This window comes from Rutilus rutilus (assembly GCF_951802725.1).
Source record: "Rutilus rutilus genome assembly, chromosome: 5".
In the NCBI taxonomy this organism is placed as follows: domain Eukaryota; kingdom Metazoa; phylum Chordata; class Actinopteri; order Cypriniformes; family Leuciscidae; genus Rutilus; species Rutilus rutilus.
In genome coordinates this window covers 6,124,312-6,145,227 of record NC_140213.1, presented here as the reverse complement: position 1 = coordinate 6,145,227, position 20,916 = coordinate 6,124,312, and the positions used below count along the sequence as shown (strand labels likewise).

Genomic DNA, 20,916 nt, shown 5'->3' with positions numbered 1-20,916 from the left:
ATCTATCTTTTATAAATCTGATCAAACTTCAGACTCTTCGGAGATATGAAGGATTCAATACTACTCTGTAGGTATTCAAGATTTACATGAGATTGGCAGAAACTGTGTGTGTTATGTACCCTTTAAACTGTCTGAAAACAAAACAGGGTTCACAAACAGTCTAAATATGTTCACAATGGTCCATTTCTGTATATAGCAAAGAGTATAAACCAGTGGCGGCTGCTGGTCTTTCAAAGAGGGGAAGCTAATTTTCGGCCTACATCATGAAAATTGTCCATCTATTTATACGTAAATTCTACGTTCCTTTTCAAGAAAATGCTCTGTGACCCTGTCGTGCCAACTAGGCGTCTTTTGCAGTGACTTGACCAGTGTCCTCTCAATGGCCAGCAGAGTTAAATATAATTGTATAAATGTAATAATATAATAAAGGTCTAAATAATAATATAATAAAGTATAATAATACTACTACTACTAATAATAATATATTTTTGTATTATTTTAATAATATAAAAAAATATAATAAGTAATAATATAATAAAGGTATAAATGTAGAATTGTGTGAAATGTATTATGAAAATTGGCTAGCAATTTCGACTAGCAAATACCAAGAAATAGGTTGCAGCATTTTGTTTTTCAATTACATTTGAAATAATCCGCGATGGGACTGAGCTTGAATAACTTCAGAATCAGCTACTTTTTATTGTATGAAATCGCTGTCAATCAAAAGGAGATGCAGCCTTTCAACAGACCCTCCAATCATCACGCAGAAGCCCGGAGTCCAGGCCAGCCCACTCCTCCATTCACCCCAGAGACGCTGAGCGTCCGTGGGCGGGACATAATCACAGCATTTATCCACTTACCGTCTAGTTTAGAAGCACTGAAAAAAAAACTGTTCAAAGCAGCCCCACTGAAGTCAATGGACGCTGGGCTTCAACAGGGAAATGCACTGTGACGCTACGGGAATGTATGAGAAGGAAATCGAGTCAGCCGACCTGCTATATGTAACTGATTCTGAACGAACTCGTCTTTGAGATGAACGTTTTCTAACGCATTTTTAGTCAATAAAATATTAACACAATAGTAAATATTTGACCATTATTTTTTTTACATTATAGGGGAAAATCCCTACTGGTATAAACTATATATATAATTGCATCTTAGTAATATATAAGTCAACATTTGAACTGCTTTAGAGTTTTTTTGTTCTATTTTTACATTTGCATCATTATATATGAGTAAGCTGAAACCCAATGCTTATGTTTAAAAGTGTAATTCAGCAAATTCTCTCAAAACAATCCTGTAGTCACCAGCGCACAAAGAGTTGTATCCTTCATTTCATGGGAAACGAAGGACACATTTGGAGGCCGCATCTGAAGGAGCCTTTGAATTGGGACAGCCTCAGTCGCGTCGTGGTGAAGCAATGGCCTTCTAATGCGACCTGTGAATGATTCAGCCTCTGAATTGGGACACAGCTGAGGTCTTTAGAGTAGGTACTACTAGATACTAGGAAAATTGCAGGTAGGTGAGATTGATTAGGATCTGAACTAAACTCTGCAGGACAGCAACCCTCCTGGGCAGGATTTGGGGAACCCTGCTCTACCGTCTCAAGCACAGACTGACCTGGGACCGTGATCTGTAGGATTGTGGAGTTCCCTGCACCATGTAGGTTTTGTGCCTCACAAATGTATTCCCCACTATTATTATGGGTCGCAGTAAAGGAAAGCACACGCGAGGCACCCACTTCTTCCACTATACCTTCCTTCTTCATGAACCACCTGTGGACCGCTGGAGGGTTGGCATTACTTTGGCAGGTAAGGGTTACATTATCACCAAGCCAGACTGAGCCTGTAACAGAGATCTGTGTTTCCTTAGGAGGATCTGTGGGCCAGAAAGAGAAGAAACTGAGCATTTTCATAAAAAGAGAAAAGCTGCAAACTGTGTTGGGTTAAAACCTCACACTCCACATTGAGGATGATGGTCTTGTGGCTGAGCAGGGGTTTGTCCTGTCTGTCTAGCAGATGGATGGAAACACAGTTCACTTTCAGCTCATGATGGTGGAACGATGGGACGAAGTTCAAAATGGCAGAAACAGTCTGTGTCCCATCAGCATTCAGCTGTGTCCATTGTGTTATGTTCCCGCCAAATGCAGGATCCCATGTTACATTTGGAGAGTTACTGGGGCAAGGCGCTGGAACAGTGCAAGTCAGATTCCCCACCTCACCCTCCCTGAGTCCCGGCACAATCACATACGGCTCAGCCAACGAATCTATCAGAATATGAAGAGGAGAAAGAGTGATGGTAATGGTATTCATTTGTATAGAAACTTTGAGCATTTACAAATAATTACACTTTATTTCAAGATGCCCTTGTTAACGTGTAATTAGGTAATATTATTATTATTATTTTTTATTTTTTTACAGGATACATTTCTCAGTTAATTGATAAGATAACAGTACAACTGATAAAGACTTTTGGAAAAGCAGACCTCATACGTGTCTGATCTAGTTCGCAGCTAAGAACAGCTAACATAGTCTGTGTGAATGACGTAAAGAAAACTTTTTGTTTTTCCATATCGTGAAGTATCATACGCCAGTATAAGGCACCAAGGGAAAGTCTTTAAAGACAACTCCATTGAGCACAGGGTGAGAGCATTTTCTGCATTAATAAGGATGTGAGAATGTCATGAGAAGAAATAAAAAAAAGTATAATTATTATTTTTGTCCAGAAAGCTTATATAATTTGATAAGGTTAAATGCATTTAATGCATTTATTTTTTTATTTGCAATTATTTATTTTTTACCTCTAAATTATTAGATTTTATAAATAATTTTAATATAAATAAGCACATTATCACATTATTTCACTTAAATACAAAATAACTCAATGCATAACCCTGGTAAATCAGGTCAAAATATCTCATCAGTCTGCTGACCTACTGTGAAAAAAAAAAAAAAATAACAACGTGATATTTAATGACTCTTGCCACTAGATGGAGCAAATGTCCCATTTGAAGTCGTTTTGCTTCAGTGTGCATTCATGTAGATTATATATTTAGACATTACAATTTATTTTTGTTTTGGAAATAAGTGGGCATTTTAAGCATTTTTTATTTTTTTTAAGTAGAGTGGACAGCAGGGATTTACAATGCAGAACAACCCACCCCCACACAAATGCAAAATGAATGGTGAAATTATCAACAGCATTTTTGGAGCTGTAACAGTTTTTTATTTTTTTATATTCTGAATGAAAATCAGCATATTCAAATATTCTTCAAGGTTTTACTCATGCCTTCATTTGTGTGTGTTTGTTCTGGATTATTTTAGACAAAAAATAAATAAATAAATCACCACTTTCTCATTCATTCCTATGGGGGTCAAATTGACCCGTGAGGGAAGGATTTGGTAGCCTACTATTTTTATTACAACCAATTTTTGTATGAATTCCAAGTTTAAGTGAGACAAAAGTCCAAAGGTCTTGGATCACTCCGATGAACACTCAATTCATAAAAATGTTAATATGTCAAAACGACCCAAGGAGAGGATGTTGCCGCAGGAAAACATTTTTTTTGCCGCGGGTTGATTTCCATCATTGTGTGTACAATTTTGGCACTCCGACACAAACAAAACTCAACTGTGTTTTGGGAGCAAAAATACACAAAATTAGTGGCAATGTTTGACCTAAAATGTAAGTTGCTTATAGCTAGCTACTATGTGCCCCGTAAAACTCTGAACATTTTTCAAAGATGTGATGCCACAAACCGCTTAAACTGAAAAGTAATGTCTGATTCTTCCTGGAACATTTGCACTGCCTTACCTGACACCTTTATCTGCACAGCTTTAGCTCCAGTCACACTAAACCCCTCAGATGAAACCCTGAAGAAGTAGCGATCTGAATGCAGGCTGGTGAGATTCATCATGACAGAAGTGCAGTTTTTCTTTCGTAAGTCCCCCACCACCTTTATCAGCGGTTCCTTCTGTCGGTGAGCGTTGGTAAAATCCTCTGTATCATAGAATGACCACAGAGATCCTCGTCTCCAGGTTGCGTTTGGTGAAAGGTCAAGATATTCTTCATTCTCCATTGAAATTTCAAATCGGCAGGGAATCAAAAGGCAGGAGCCGCTGGTGGCGTTTAGGGTTTTGGGGACCGTCATTTTCATGCCATTACACCAAGCTGGAATACAAATGTGCTATAATGAACATATACATATACATTGTCCCTCAAAAATATTTTGACAATTATGCCACAATTAACAATGTATAGGCTACATGTATGCATTATAGACTATATAGCCTAGATTTATTTGAAAGAAAATAGCACAAGAACACTTTTCAGTCAACGCATTTCACTCAATGAAGCTTGTTAGGGTTCAAAATGAACTTTCTGGTTGTCACAATAGAGCACATGTACACTTCATATACACTCTTAAAAATAAAGGTTTGGCACCTTTGGTTCCATGAACCTTTTTGGAACCTTTAATTTTAGGAGTCTATGATAAACATGCATTAACTACCATGAACTAACAATGAGCAAAACATTTGTTACAGTATTTATTAATCTTTGTTAATGTTAGTTAATAAAAACTGTTTTTCATTGTTTGTTCATGTTAGTTCACAGTGCATCAACTAATATTAACAAATACAACTTTTGATTTTAATAATGTACTAGTAAATATTGAAATGAACATTAGTCAAGATTAATAGTTGTAGACGTATAGTTCATTCTTAGTCCATGTTAAATGTTAATGTTATATAATGAAACCTTATTGTAAAGTGTTATTTGTTTGCATTATTTGTTTGCTGATCTAATTAAATGAATTTCAGACATTTTCAAGTATGACATTAGTGTCCAATTATTAATATTATTATTATTATTATCATTTTTTTTTTTTTTGAGGTTGAGGTCATTGTTAGTTCAATTATATTCTTAATGAAAACATAAAAAAGACCAACCTGATAGAATGGTGCTGAATACAAGAAAATCCGCAGCAATCATTCTGAGAATCACCTGATGTGTAGAAATAATGAAGATTAAATGTAGCATCTTTTTTATAGTCATTTGTCTTGACAGTTGTAACAGTTTACAATTAAATAATTTCTAATTTAAAACACATTTGATAGTTTACCTCAAATAGATTTTAATGAGCGACCCCGATAAGAATGACCTTTACTTCAGTTGTGGTGAAGTCATTTTACCACAGATGGAAGATCTCATTTGAATCAGAAAAATATGTTGCAAGCTCTAAATAAGACATTTGACAACGCCTTCAATGCAAAAAGCAGAAGTAAAATGTTTTTCTCATTTATTTCATTTTGAGTTTAAGGTTTCAGCCAGGACTTTGGTGTGCATAAAAATCAAGAGTTCCCAGTTAAAGAAATGAAAACATCAGAAAGAACAAGAAACCAAGAGATGAATGAAAAGAGCAGGATGGGATGAAAAAAAAGAACATAATACAGAGGAATTTGTTACATTGTAGCCAAATATGTTATTGTTAATACTGCAGATCAATAATTCATAAATTCATAATGTTGCAGTGTTGCTGATATGCCAACTGTTTTAATATTTTTGTCTAACCTAATACCCTGATCTTGCTCTTGATGTTATAAACTGTAAAGCCTATAGCCTATAGTCTCAGACTAAAATACACGTTTTAACTGAAAGCAACTTGCACTGACATATCCTAAAATATGTCACTGCTATTGTTTTGTCTCAAGATCCACACCAGTAACGTTTTTATCTAAGGCACTTAAATGTCCTAATTGAACTAAGGCCTAATCCTGGCTTAATCCTTGTCTGTGAAACCGGGTTTAACCCTCTGGGGACCAAGGTGTTTTTGGAGCCCTTGAGATGTTCTGACATGCCTTGAAATTTGTGCTTTTTTCAGTTATTTATAAACATGTTAATGGCAAAGGTGTAAAATCACTCTATATAGCACAAACAGGGCTACCAAAATATGCGGGCAACGTGTATGTAGATGTTTGTATTTTTAAGAGAATAATGTTTATGCGTGGTTATTGAAAAAAATAAAAATGAAAGTGGCTGAATTAAGACCACAAAACACATATTAAATATGTGTCCACAAGACTTTTGTCTAATTGATGTTGTACCTTTGAGTACTGGCTTCAAAATTATGTGAAAATAGTCTTGCTTTATCGTTCACAAAAAAAAATACATTGATTTAAATGGTGTAAAACAGGTTTTGCTTGGAAAGCCAATATGCGAGGGGGGCGTGAAGGAGTACACCTGGGGGGCGTGAAGGAGTACACCTGGGTTGTCCCACCCACTCTGCATAATGACTCTGCATAATTAGCCATTCATTCAGGTGTGACACTGACTGAGCCACAATGCAAGGACAATGCCTATATAGAAGAATACTTATATTGACCATTTAAGATTTCGCTTACATCTATCTTGTAAATATGTTTAGCTATTTTATTAAAAATGTTACAATTACAACAATAATTACAATTTCAACAATATTTCAAGTGTACTCTTTCTTTGTAAAAAAAAAAAAGAAAGAAAAAAAAGATTATAGGCCTACATTTTATCATATGTATTCATTAGTTTGAATATAGCCAACATTGGAACATCTAACATCTTAGTCTATGACTTTATTTTTGACAAAAATAGTGTAACTAACGCCTGACTAACGTTGTTTTATTGAAATATCAGGGCATATAAATGTTAATTTACGTTGCTTATACAAATACATTTTATTTCAACATATTCCAGTCGATTTTTACTCATCTCAGTAGGCTATGGCAAAGCAGTTTATTCTTTCACACACAGACACGCGATTCATATTTAGGCTAAACACTCTTTACAAATATGTACCCTTCATTCATCTCACAGAAACGCGAGTCATATTATAGAAATGCGATTCATCTTTTTGCGGTTTACAGGCCTACCAGGGGCGCTGCTAAGGATTTTGGGCCCCATGAAAAGAATCTTGACAGGGCCCCCAACACAGCTGAGACTTTTTTCATATTAATTTACATAAAATCATGGTTTATGGTATTTTGACTATCATTCTCATATATTTAAGTCAATCAGACAATTTCCACACCCGTAATTTGTCCTCTGTAATAGGCTACTGCACTACTTCAGTACTGTATAATGTATATACTGTGCATAGCTGTACATGTGTCATATAGTCTATTCACATATATTTATATTTGTATGTATGCGAGGCAAAGCCGTGCACCCGCTGCACCCTGCTCTATCGAAACGTGCTAACTTGTCGAAAAATGCTACCGTAGAGACCTGGGGCCTCATGTACAAAGCGTGCGTATGCACAGAAAAGTGCCGTAGGCTACGATCATTGTCACGGGCGGTCCACTAACAATTTAGGCCTACTTACAAACCCACCTTTTCTTGTGAAATATTGGGTAACATACTGTCGACCCTTTGCCTCTTTCCAGGGTTTCCCCAGGTTTGATCACCCCAAATTTAAGACTTTTTTAAGACCTTTTTAAGACCACTTTAATGAAAATTAAGACCTACATCGCACCCATTATGCGTGTTGTAAAACACCAGATCAAATCCCAATAATGACTATTAATAACAAATGTTTTAATTAAAAATTAAAAAACATTTATTATAAAAAAACTCATTCAACAACACTGCAAAGTGATGTTTTTGGTAAATATCAAACATTCATAACAATAAACAGATAAACTAACTTTTCAAATCGTCTTAGTAAAGTTTCTCAGCATTCAAATTGCTTCAACCATTGTTTCAGAGGGGTAGACAGATAGGTAAGAGAGATATAGATAGTAGGGGTGTAACGGTTCACAAAATTCACAGTTCGGTTCAATACGATACACTTGTGTCACGGTTTGGTACGTTTTCGATACAGCAAAAAGAAATAAATGCCAGAGAATTTTTTTATTATTATTATTATTTTATTTATTAAAACTAACACACTTTGACCAATGATGGAGCTATAATAGACTCTTCTTAGGAGCATAAACAAAACAGCTCCTTGGAAAAAAATTAAATGTAACCTAATATTGTAGTAGTTATAAACAAAGGTCTATTTTTAGTTCAGATTAACATTTGAGGGCAGCAATTGTACCGACGTAATGTTATTTGAAGCCATTATAGCCTACTATTCCTGCCAAACTTCCATGGTTGCAGTTAGTGTTACTACAGTAAGTCCATGGTGAATGTTGCAGATCTGTGGACACTGGATAGTTCATTCATGGCACAATGTTTCTTCCTGGCTTCCACGCGCTGTTTGATCTGTTAAAAACGGACAAATGTGAATGTTTCTCACTAGATCTCGTAGCGATGTTATTACTTCTGTGGCGAATTAAAATGATTTCTTTACTGGATCTCTTATTAGCGCTGTGTAGTAACAGTGTCGCTTGATCAAGATCGCTCGCGCTGCACTGGTCCAAACTGATAAGCGGTCCTTCAACCACACAATAACGAGTAGCCCAGTTTCGTTCCGCTTACATTACGTTTGCACATTTGATGTTGGACAATGTTGTGGTCGCGCCGGCGTCTCTTACATTATGAGCGCGCTTGCCACGCGCAACGCGCCTACATTTGAAATAGTGAAATTTTGGTCGGCAGGAAAAATGGTCCAACGAACCGTTCCGTTCTATGATACTTCATCACACCGGTGATATACTGTAAGTGAAGTCAAGCTGTTTGTGTTGCCTGGATACAATTTGGGCGGACTGAACCATTTTATGATAATCGAGAGGGGGAGGGGGCCCACGGACGTTTGTGTTTCCTAAACAAATACATTTATTTGACACCAGGAAACAGCAAATAGAATAATTTAAAGTTAATAATTTTTAATTTTTTTTTAGCACCACAATTTTATTGGGGGCTTCTCTGGGCCCCCTCTTAGTCATGGGCCCCGAGAATCGTCATCGTTTACCCCCCCTTTACAGCGCCCCAGAGGCCTACACTAACGTTACGTTATTCCACACTTGAGAAAATAAAACAGCCTACCTCACTCCTCAGCGCGATCTGCTGCTCATATCAGGAGATATTTCGCCTCATCAGCACTGTGGAAACTTTTCTCCATAAAGGCTATAATGTCTCACTCGCGACCATGCTCGCGACGCGCTTTGTTTACAGCTGATGTGGGGGCGTTTCACAGACTGAAATGGTTCTCAGAATTTGCATTTGAATAGCGCGCGCTCTCCGGGGAGTGGTCAAATTACTGTGAATCATCTCATAATGAGGTCGACTGGAGTCGCTCTCTTTGTATACAGATTACAGAAACTAAGAATATTTGTTTTTTATATAAATGACTTCAATTAAAAGCTGCGATCTCAAGCTTTATGCCCGTGGGTCTGTTTGCCTGTTTGACTGAATTTTCGCGGAGTTATAGATCATTTTCGAACGCGTTTCAAACGGGAGTTTACTGACAGAGAGAAGGCCAGAAATCGCATCATCTTATTTTTTCTTTATTTGTCAAAAAGCAAAACACTTTTTTTTTATTGTGAGTATACAGAAAAAAATTGAAACTGAACAGGATCGATTGATGTATTACACGAAAATGAAAGATCAAAATTAACAGAGCATTTAGTGTTTATTTTCATTGCTAAAAAAAAAAAAAACGAGCAAAACGCGCGGGCGCGTTTTTGGTCCCCAGAGGGCTTTTGAATTATGGCAAAACAAACAAACCAACAAAACCCCTTCTGTGGGCCTTGCGGCATTAGCTCTTTTTTTATCACACTTTTTATTTATTTTTATTTTTATGGTTTGTATTGTGCGTTGATGCAACCAAGAAAATTTGAAGTAAAAAAAATGGCAGAAAAAACAGTCCATGCTTTTAACACTTTTAGATGACTACAGAAAAAAAAATATTCTTGTTTATTTCAAACCATCTATTATATACTTTTATCTCCTTTAATGTTCCACGGAAGAAATAAACTAAAGTCATACTGGTTTGGAATGACATGTGGCGAGGGTGAGTAAATTCATTTATTCATGAATTAAACATATAATTAATGAATGAAACCGTTTTCATTTTTGAGAGTATTAACCTTTTAAGTTTTCCATGAGACTGACCAGCAGCCCAGACAAAAGAGACCAGCGTTTACTACGTGAATAAACTTTTTACTTTGTTGGTGTGAAAATCTATCACAGAAAACGTACTCGGTCACTAACGGAACCTCGGTTCCCTGAGAGTAAGGGAACGAGTATTGCGTAGCTAATACGCAGTGGGGAAACTTCTTTCCTCGAGAAATATTGAAGCTAATAATTTAAAATGCAGTGCAGCTGCACAGCGAACACAGCAGAGCGTCTAGCTCGCCCATTGGCTGTGCTGTGGCAACTGCACAACCTATGGCCAAGCCCCTCTGACGCACGACCCAATCAAATGACTTGGCACCCAACACATCAGAGCGCGCCTAAATGGGACGTGGCCTTAGCCTATAAAGGAAGCCCATTCTGGCCATTATAGCAGTTTTAAATCGACTGAAGCGACAAATCCTGACAGATTGCAAGAGTGCGTATCAAGAGAGCATAAGAGCCAGGCTCGCTCTAACATAAGTCCCAGAACAATTGTGCTTATGGACAGTAATAATAGACTGATAAGACTGGACATCATTGGGTCTAATTATCATACTGAAAGGACTCGAGCCTGCAGGCAAGGAACCTCCATATTATAAAATCTCACAAATGTGGACGGTGAGGACCAGCCGGCTGCTGCACATATGTCTTGAATTGGTACACCATTAGACCAAGCCCACGAAGAGGCTATACCTCTCGTAGAATGGGCTCTAGCGCCTATGGGACAACCTGACCCACGGCCTCATATGCTAGAGAGATGGCGTCCACTATCCATCTAGATAGCCTCTGCTTCGTGACCGGAGCTACTTTGGTGCGGCCACCGAAGCAAACAAAGAGCTTGTCTGACTGCCTAAACAGCGCAGAACGCTCCAAGTAGACCTTTAGAGCCCTGACAGGGCAGAGCAAATTAGCCTCCCCATCGTCCTCCGAGGGTGGAAGTGCTGATAATGTAATAACCTGAGCTCTGAACGGAGTTGAGAGCACCTTAGGTACATAACCATGCCTTGGCTTAACCCTCTGGGGTCTAAGGTGTTTTTGGGGTCCTTGAGATGTTTTGACATGCCCTGACATTTGTGCTTTTTTCAGTTACTTATAAACATATTAATGGCATAGGTGTAATTACACTCTATTTAGCACAAACATGGCTACCATAATATGTGAGCAACATGTACATTTTTATTTTTGAGAGAATAATGTTTATGCATGGTTATTGAAAAAAAACAAAAAATGTAAGTTTCTGAAATAAGGCCACAAAACACATTCTAAATGTGTCCACAAGACTTTTGACTAATGGATGTTGTTGCCTGAAGTTTTTGCTTCAAAATGATCTGAAAATCATCCTGCCTAATCATTCACATAAAACAATACATTGATTTAAACTTTGTAAGACACATTTGCAATATGCGTGGGGGCGTGAATTCACACCTGAGAAGACAATGACCTGCATAATGAGCAGCATAATGAGCCTTTCATTCAGATGTATCACTGAGAGTACCACAAGTAAAGAATGTGAGGACTTATTTTGAATGCATGCAAATTGTATAATATCCATGGTAAACATTTCTAGTTACTATGCAGTTAATTCTCATACTGTATTTACAGAAAGTTTTGGAATTTATCCTCTCCCCAAATGTGTCATACGTACATTTTATCATACGTATTCCAAAGTTAAGGATTCATTAGTTTGAATATTGGAACAAACACTATAATAACATCTTAGTTGATAATTCAATATACCTTTTTTTTTTGACAAAACATCACATTCTATATATTTAACATATTTCAGATTGTTTTTATGTGCGTCCATGCTGCGTCCTTTTTGTGCTTTATTTGGGTCGCTGTGAAAACAGTATTTGTTTGAATAGGCGCGTGCAGTGCGACGGGCCCATTGACTACAATATAACAATCTCCGGCCGCCTGAACTGAACGGAGCTGCGAGATCTAAACGAACTTTTTTCGAGGGTGGTCCGGCTAGAGCGAGACTCGGACCCTCTCTCTTTCCTCCTGTGGCTAGGAGGGCTTCGGCGGCTCGGGGTTCAACTTGAGCGATGATGGGTATCAGCCGCAGGGCGAGGCTGAGAGACCCGAGGTGCTGGTTTCGCTGGCTGGGGAGGCGGCGTGCTCCTTTGTCGGCTTGAAGCAGAGCTGGAGCGCTTAGGCAGGAAGTGCTTCATAGCTTGTGAAGACTTCTGTGCTTCGGTGAATCTCTCGGAAAACCCTTTAACAGCTGGGTCAAAGAGACCGGTGCGGAGATAGGTGAGTCGAGGAAAGCCGTTTTATCCGCCTCCTTGATGTCTGTGAGCCACAGATGGCGCTCGAGCATGACTGTGGCACTGCGCAGGTCACGGAACGCCTCAGTGTTCGGGCCAGACTCGTCCATTGCCTGGAGAAGCTTGGCCTGAAACACCTGCAACACCGCCATGGTGTGCAGAGCCGATGCAGCCTGACCGGAAGCAGAGAAAGCGCGTCCAGCGAGGGCTGAAGTATTTCGGGTAGGGCTTAGAAGGGTGAACCGCTCTGGATCTCCAGCCAACAGCAGTGGGCAGGCATAGATGGGCAGCAACTACTACTTTGAGCGGAGGAAGCTTCTTGTAACCTTTTTCCACCATGCCGTCAACAGAGGAGAGTGTGGTGGAAGTAGAAGCGCTCGTGCATGCTGAGTATGGCATTCAGCCATACTCAGATTTCTTGAGTTCTTCGTGGACTTCAGGGAAAAAAGGTGTGACGGGGGGCCTGTTCCACTTCTAGGTGGCTCCTCAGGCGAAGCCCATTCGAGACCGAGGTCTGAAACGCCCGCAGTGAGGATATGCAGCATCTCAGCATCCGAATTAGTCCCGGTAGCAGCAGCGCTAGCACAAGACTGTGAGAGGGCAGGGTCAACCGAGCCCGACCACTCTTCCTCAGACGCAGCGATGGAGAGGCTGTCGTCGCGTTCTTCGTCCGACCCGCCGAAGGAGACGAGACCTGCCACTTGAAGACGGGGGCGTTGGTCTGCCTGAGTGAACAGGACCGGCAAAGGAGACTGAGATGGAGAAAGCGAGGCATGCGGGGACGTGGCCGGCGTGGGCTCGCTTAACTCCATGTGCTCGGGCTGCCGTTGGCTGCAGCGCTTCTTCCGCGGCTGAAGTAGTGCCTGGAAAGGGAAGTGCAGGGGGAGCGGTGTCGCCATCTCGAAAGAGAGCTATCCACTTCTGCAGCGTTGAGGTGGGCAGGCTCTCGCAGTGAGAGCAGCCCGCGGCAGAGAGTGCAGCTTCGGAGTGGGAGGGTCCCAGGCATCTGGCGCACTCCGAGTGCCCATCTTCCTTGTGTAGGCGTGCTCCGCACGAGGTGCACGAGGGGCGAGGCATTTCAATCAACGCTAGCAATTTGACTCTTTTAGAAACTGAGTGTTGCAGCGGCAAACCCAACAGTGCAATAAAAGGATATAAAGCATTTTCTCGCCGGATGGCCTCAGGAGTGCAGCGACAGAAGAGGAGCGGCTTCGAGGTGAGTTGAAGGCGCTGTCCACTGTGTGAATACTTGCTCTAGCTGTTCTATCTTGTTTCAATGGTGAAGCTTCGGAGGAGGTCAGAGACGTGAATCTGCTATAATGGCCAGAATGGGGTTCCTTTATAGGCTAAGGCCACGCTCATTTAGGCGCGCTCTGACGTGTTGGGCACCAAGTCATTTGATTGAGTCGCGCGTCAGAGGCACTTGGCCATAGGTTGTGCAGTTGACACAGCACAGCCAATGGGCGAGCTAGATACTCTGCTGTGTTCGCTGTGCAGCTGCACTGCTATGGAGCGAATTATGTGCCATAATTAAACAAACAAATCCAGCATTTTGCAAACAAACTCGATCTACTTCGCAAAGGAAAACTCGACTCGCAAACAAACTCGATCTGCTTTGCAAAGGAAAACTCGACTCGCAAACAAACAGAAAGCAATGTGCAAGTACAAAGGCCAGTTTGAGTGAAAATGCAGTGGAGTAACAAATATGTATTGTGTTTTACAAATATAAATAAATGCAATAAACTTTTTGCAAAAGAAAACCTCAAAAAGGTTAATTATAGATAAAGACAGAAACACATCCGTTCACCGGTCATTTTCCTCAGCTCTGGCAAAGGCAAGTTTCAAATCAGTGCTTCTCCGGGAGACTACTGCTAAATTAATCCTCTAGTTTAGCGCCATCTACTGTTTTAGAAGAGGAAGTTGCTTAGCTGCATTTGTGGGAAAATCAGCCTGGACACATTTGTGAGAAAATAGCCGAGAGATCTCTTAAAAAGCCAAGTGTCGCACAATCATAACAGACAGATATGCATTTGTGTGCACTAGATTTGGTACATAGTTCTCAAGTCTCACGCATTGGCCGTGAGACACACGCAATTCAACCAGTTCACACGCTCACACGCCACACCATGTATTTCTCACGCTGAAAAGGCAATGCCAACCAAGTTGTCCTACAAGCTTTATATATAACGTTGTATACGAGGTGCACGCACACAAAGTGTGCACGCACACGCACTGTACGTTCGTTACTAGGTAACCAACAACATCGCGCGAACGCGCTGGTGTAATGCATTGGTCAAAAAGCGTTAGTTTTTTTTCTGACAGACCAGCCCATGAAACACGTAGATCAGCGGCCCATTGGTTCTTTTCTTGATTGGCACTGGGCTGGCCCAATCACAACTTTAAACGAGTGTGTGCAGCAGTGTCACTGTGTATCTGTCAGAATAGTCAGCGAGATGGAGAAGAAACGCAAGGAATGTGCAGAGAAATAGCGTGAACAAATAGAAACAGGCCCTTAAAGCAGACACTGTAAACTGTGTTAAAATATACAGTATGTTTTTTGACCTTCATCAACTCCTGTGATGATGATGATAGTGAGGAGGAGGAGAGAGATGAGAAAGTGTAGAGCCTACGGTAAGCAGAACTACTTTCAAAACACTTAGGCCATGTCATGAGTGTAGGAACCCATAACCCAGTTACAGATTATTTCCACATCTGCATAGTTGACGATTACCGCAATTCACTAGAAATCTAATGAGACGCGTTTGTAAACCATGTTTTCCGCCAAAATAAAAGCTTGATGCAGTTTGCGTCAAAATAAAAGATCATGTGCTTATCTCTTTCAAGTATAGAAATTGGTACAAATCCTTTATTTCCTTTGTTTCCTTTATTTTTTAGTGCATTTGTTTTTACAAAATATGGCTATTACTGTCATTGGATTAATATTATAACATTATTATGTAGTAGGTGTAATGTAAGTAGACACTGTAACTAAAAGAGGTTTGAATTTATCTTTGTTTAATTTGCACACTGAATATGGGTTGGAGCTTGTAATTTTGAACTCTCAAAGTGCACCAGATTGATGGATTTAACATTAAAATGCACAAAATTTTCTTACCTCTCTCCCTAGAAGGACCGAGGTCCACCCACCACAGTTTTACCAAAAATCCTGTAAGAAACACTGGTATTGCTATGTAGCTTAGCTTGTTTTAGGATTCACCACTGTGGAGTATAGTTCAACTGTATTAATAAATGTCAAATTTTTACTTATTTCATCTGTTAACTCTCACTCGTTCCTACTCACTCATTACGTGGCATTAGTGGTTTTAAGGAATAGGAGATGGTATGCATATATTTAAGGCCGTGCAAAGATGGGTGGTGTTTATGATCATATAGTGGGCCAGTCTGGGCCAAAATGCCAGGGCCGATTTTTTTTGTCCCAGTCCAGCCCTGCTCTTGTGTACACACACACACAAACACAAACACACAGCTTAATACTCTAATATGTAATTTATTCACAATGTCCCACCACACAATAAATCATTATACCATTTCGACTAGACACATTCAAAATGCAAAAAGATTTGTTTTTCCAAACTGTTTGGAGCAATTTGTTATATTTTTGTATATTTTGAAATATAACATTAAATAGTATATTTGATGTGATGAATTGCTCTGTCATTTATCAGATTTACCAATTGTTATAATTTCAATTTGTGCTGGTTAATTATGAACAATGGGTAAAATTGGGGGGCGGGGACAGGTGGGGGCGGGGCTACATTATGGCTCCTCCCCTAACCGCATGTGATCTCACTCCAAGCTTTTGATCAAACTTGAGAACCCTGGGTATTTGTTCAAAGGTTACATGCAATTTGTAGGATGGTTTGTATTTATTTGTGAAGTATTATCTTGGCTCATTTATTTATATTTGTAAAACACAATACATATTTGTTACTCCACTGCATTTTCACTCAAACTGACCTTTGTACTTGCACATTGCTTTCTGTTTGTTTGCGAGTCGAGGTTTCCTTTGCCAAATAGATCAAGTTTGTTTGCAAAATGTTGGATTTGTTTGTTTAATTATGGCACATAATTCGCTCCATACACTGCGTTTTAAATTATTAGCTTTAATATTTCTCGAGGAAAGGAGTTTCCCCACTGTGTATTAGCTACGCAATACGAAGTGACCGTTCTCGAAAGGGAACAGTAGTTCCCCGATTAGTTTCTCACAACAAACATCTCAAACCAAACCTACACAATTGATTTAGAGTTTGATTTGACAATCTTTCTCTTAAATGTCTTATGCAAAAAGCAGAAGTGAAATATTTATTACACACTAGACCAAAAATACTTTTATGCCATTGATTTTTTTTTTTTTTAAGATTATACTTTACCCGGACGGTTCTAAAGCTAGGTTCACAGTTTAGTGCACATTATGAACTAAGAGAACTTTCAAAAAATATTTATACAGAAGACAAAATAAATAACTGAACTGATTTTCGCATTTTCAGAATCTTACTGAGCTGAAATGATACGTTAATACCGACAACATTATTAACTGTGTGATTACATTTCTGAAACATGCTTCAGGTGTTTGGCCAATCACAATTTATATTGATATGCTATTTTAAGATATCATAAAATATTTTTATTTCAAATTTTTGTCCAGATTTATATATTTTGTATATTTTCATTTATAGAATCTCTGCTTTGTATTATATTCACCATGCACAGGTTAGAACAATATCAGAATAACAAAAGCATATTTGATTGCAATCTACATTTGTCTATTGTGGAAAACAAGAGTTTTCGGCAGTTTCTCTCAGTGTAATATACAAATTAAATAAACAGTGCCTTATGGTTTCAGCTACAGTAGATGTATTTAACAGTAGCATTGAAGAAAGTAATTAAATGAACTAATATGAAAATAAAACAAAACTTAGACTTCCCTGTATAAATTATACATTGATAATTATTAAAGCTACTATTAAAGTTATCAGTCAAGAGCAGTGAGTGATTTTCTCTTTGCATTTTGTTGTTTTATTAACATTAAAGGGATAGTTCTCCTAAAAATTCAAATTGTCATAATTTACTCTCTCAAGTTGTTTTAAACTTTTTTTCTGTTGAAAATAAAAGTTATTTGGAAGAATGTGGGTAACCAAACAGAGTTGATGTACCCCAATGACTTCCATAGTATATTTTTCTCCTATGGAAGTCAATGGGGACCAGCTACTGTTTGGATAGCCACATTCTTCAAAATATTAATATTAGAAAATATTAGAAGGAAATTAATACAGGCTTGGAACAACATTAGAGTGCGTAAATAATGAGAATTTTTATTTTTGGCTGAACTATCCCTTTAAGGAAAAGCTGCAGCGTGTTTACTATTACTACTGTCTCTTTAAGAGCTGCGCGCGACGCTTCTAATATACACGCATTTGACAAGCAGATTTATGAGGTGCCCCTTGGCACATTATTCAGAATTACCATGCATATACATGTACTTTTCCTCTCACATACACATATGAAACCAAATTCATTCACATACTATAATGAAATGCTCACACACATACATTTCACAAAGTGAAATGCTTTTACAAACACAACTGAAACGCTCTCATATATACAACTGAAAATATTACTCTCACACACACAACTGAAATGCTCACACACATACAAGTGAAATGCTTTTACAAACACAACTGAAACGCTCTCATACAACTGAAAATATTACGCTCACACACATACAAGTGAAATGCTTTTACAAACACAACTGAATCGCTCTCACACTCACACAACTGAAATGCTCACACACATACAAGTGAAATGCTTTTACAAACACAACTGAAACGCTCTCACTCACACAACTGAAAAGCATTTCAGTATGTTGTACGCAAGCATTTCAGTTGTGTGTGTGAGAGCATTTCAGTTGAAACGGAAGGTGGTTAAAGTCTCCAGTCCAGTAGGTGGCAGTAGTGCACCTCAAGACAAAGCACTAGAAGCTGTTGAAAGAAAGCATAGTAAACTATCGCAAGTTGGCAATAAATTCACATATTCGAACTTCCCGGGTCAATAACTCGTGAGCTAAACGTTGTTACTACACAAATAACACCTCTTTTTAATCGTAGTAATGTAGACACCCCTACTGCAACTATGTTATTGTACTTTAATACATAAAGCAACACATCCTTTCCATTCAATGTTTGGCCCACAACAATAGAATACTATAAAAATAAAAAGTTTAGCTTTAAGTGGGGAATTTCTTCTGTAACTCATTGGCAAAGGCAGAAGTGCTCGGACGGCTGTCTGCTCGCTCGTTGTGAGTGTAAAGAGAGCCGCCCACACGGCAGCCTCTCAGGGATTACGTCACATGCAGCACTGGAGGTGTAGATTGCCCTAGTGCCGGTCAATTTAATGGCCTGTTACGAACTGTACACTGTGTTTCCTTGTGTATGTTCTTTTGTTCTATTTTTTTCTTGGTTGTCACTTTTAGCACTTCTAGGTACCGCCTACTTTTGGAACACTATTGGTGGATGTGCCTGTCAATCATCGTTGGTCGCCTGTGACGTCGTGGGATCTCCGCCAGTCACTGTCTGCTCCGATGCATTTAAAACGGAAGCGGCAACTGGAAGAGTTAGCTGTTTTGACTTGGCGTGTCACTGGTTGTGTTGTTTTGTCTGTGTTCTGCTACTACTTTAAACGCTTACTAGATTTCCGTGAGAGTTGTTGGAATGATCTGTGTAAAGGTTGTCATTGGTGACATCTGTGTTCTTGTTGAACGAGTGTCTTTGACACTTTTAGCCGCTTAAGCTCCACTTAAACTAACTGCTGTCTTTCAGACAACGGAGACGTGGAACAGCCTAGTAAGTCACGTGACATACATACCTTGCACGTAGGAGTTTTTATGTATTAGATACACTAGTTTAGTGAAGTGCGCTAAACATGTACTTTTGTGTTTTTTAGTTAGAGTAAGTTCAGGGCGCATCTGCGCTGAAGACTTTTCTTTTCATATTTTTGTTTTCTTATTTAGAGGACCGGGAGGAGACAGTGGGGGTTCTTTTTGTTTTATTTATTTCTTTGATTTTCTAGCGCCACTTTCAGTTCCCTCTCCTGTTTGTCTTGGTTACATAATTTCTTATTGTTTATTATTTTTGAATTCTTAAATGTTTGTAAATATTCATGGTTTTGGGAGCAATAAATCTTTTGCGGTGCTAATTTGATGGTCCTGTGTTTCTCTTGCCACACACTTAAGTCTTTTCCCTTGGTCATCTCAATGTTACTCCTTTTAAAATTCCTAGACAACAAATTTCCACCAAAGGTCGTAACATTTAATGGGGGCTCGTCCGGGATACATTTAATATATTTCCGGGGTAGATATTACCGGATGGATTGTTAAACCCTTGGGAGGTAAACAAAATGACCAAAGAAATGGCTATGGTGGTGGCAATAGAATTTGTTGGCTGTGTAGTAGGCTAGTGTGATTTTAGGTAAGTTTGTCATAGTATGTAGCAGTTTTGTAGCACTTTTGAGCACGTGACACTTTAATTTAAAATGTTCAGTTTAGAGGAATTTGTTAAGAGTCCGTCGTTGGAGCTGCTTAACGTTTGTCGGAAACAGGACTTGTTTTTGGTGGCTGATCATTTTAAATTGATAATTAACAAACAGGATTGTAAAGCCGAAATTAAGCAAAAGATAATAGACCAGTTACTTGAGCTTAATGTGCTTCTCATGCCAAATATTGAAATGGAGGAGACGGCTGATCATCTAAGCCCTGGTGATGAGGTGTTTGCTTCTCGTGAAATGAGAGATAAGAACGTGTGTAGTGGCAGAACCGATGCAGATGCAGGGGTGGAGGCCGTTGCAGATGCTGGTGTTGGACTGCCACCCTTTGAACCGTTCTCTCCACTCTCTATGGGTTCGCGAGACGATGCGCGGCTGAAAGTTCGTCTGGCACGTCTACATTATGATTCCCAAGAGCACACCCGTCGGGCTGAACTTGACCTACGTTTGCAGATACGCAAACTTGAAATCGAGGCTGAGACGCAAGTGAGGCTGCGCCAGCTCGAGTTGGACGCTTCAAGGAAGGCTGCGGAGGCTAATCAGCCAGATCCAGTTTCTCCTTCAAATGTTTCTTCGGTGTCGATATCATCCAGTCCCAATTTTGACGTGAGTAAGCACATTGCTCTTGTTCCACAATTCAGAGAATCAGAAGTTGATTCGTATTTTAATGCGTTTGAACGGATTGCGACTTCTTTGCATTGGCCACTCGAATTCTGGTCTTTGTTACTGCAGTGTAAATTTGTGGGAAAGGCTTTAGAGGTGTACTCCACTTTGTCACTTGAAGAAAGTTTGAAGTATGATTCAGTCAAATCAGCGATACTTCGTGCATATGAACTAGTTCCTGAGGCGTACAGACAGAAGTTTAGGACGCATAGAAAAACTCCTAGTCAAACTTTTGTGAAATTCGCTAGGGAGAAGGGCACGCTTTTTGATAAGTGGTATGTAGCTAACAATGTGGCAGATTTGAATTCGTTGCGTGAGCTTGTTCTCTTGAAAGAATTTAAGAATTGCTTACCGGAGAAAGTGGTTGTTTACCTAAACGAACAAAAGGTAA

At 39.2% G+C, this 20,916-nt stretch overlaps 1 protein-coding gene across 1 annotated transcript in view; it reads right to left on the bottom strand.

Annotated features, from left to right (window-relative positions):
• The window catches only part of LOC311290557 (myelin-associated glycoprotein-like), a 51,352-nt gene that overhangs the window by 5,435 nt on the left and 25,001 nt on the right, over positions 1–20,916 (bottom strand). Inside the window, exons 2-5 of the mRNA XM_084409113.1 lie at positions 4,950–5,004; positions 3,814–4,170; positions 1,958–2,266; positions 1,621–1,878 (exon numbers count right to left, since the gene is read on the bottom strand). Of these exons, the coding sequence (XP_084265239.1) occupies positions 1,621–1,878; positions 1,958–2,266; positions 3,814–4,170; positions 4,950–5,004 (979 nt within the window). The remainder of the gene's footprint in view (positions 1–1,620; positions 1,879–1,957; positions 2,267–3,813; positions 4,171–4,949; positions 5,005–20,916) is intronic.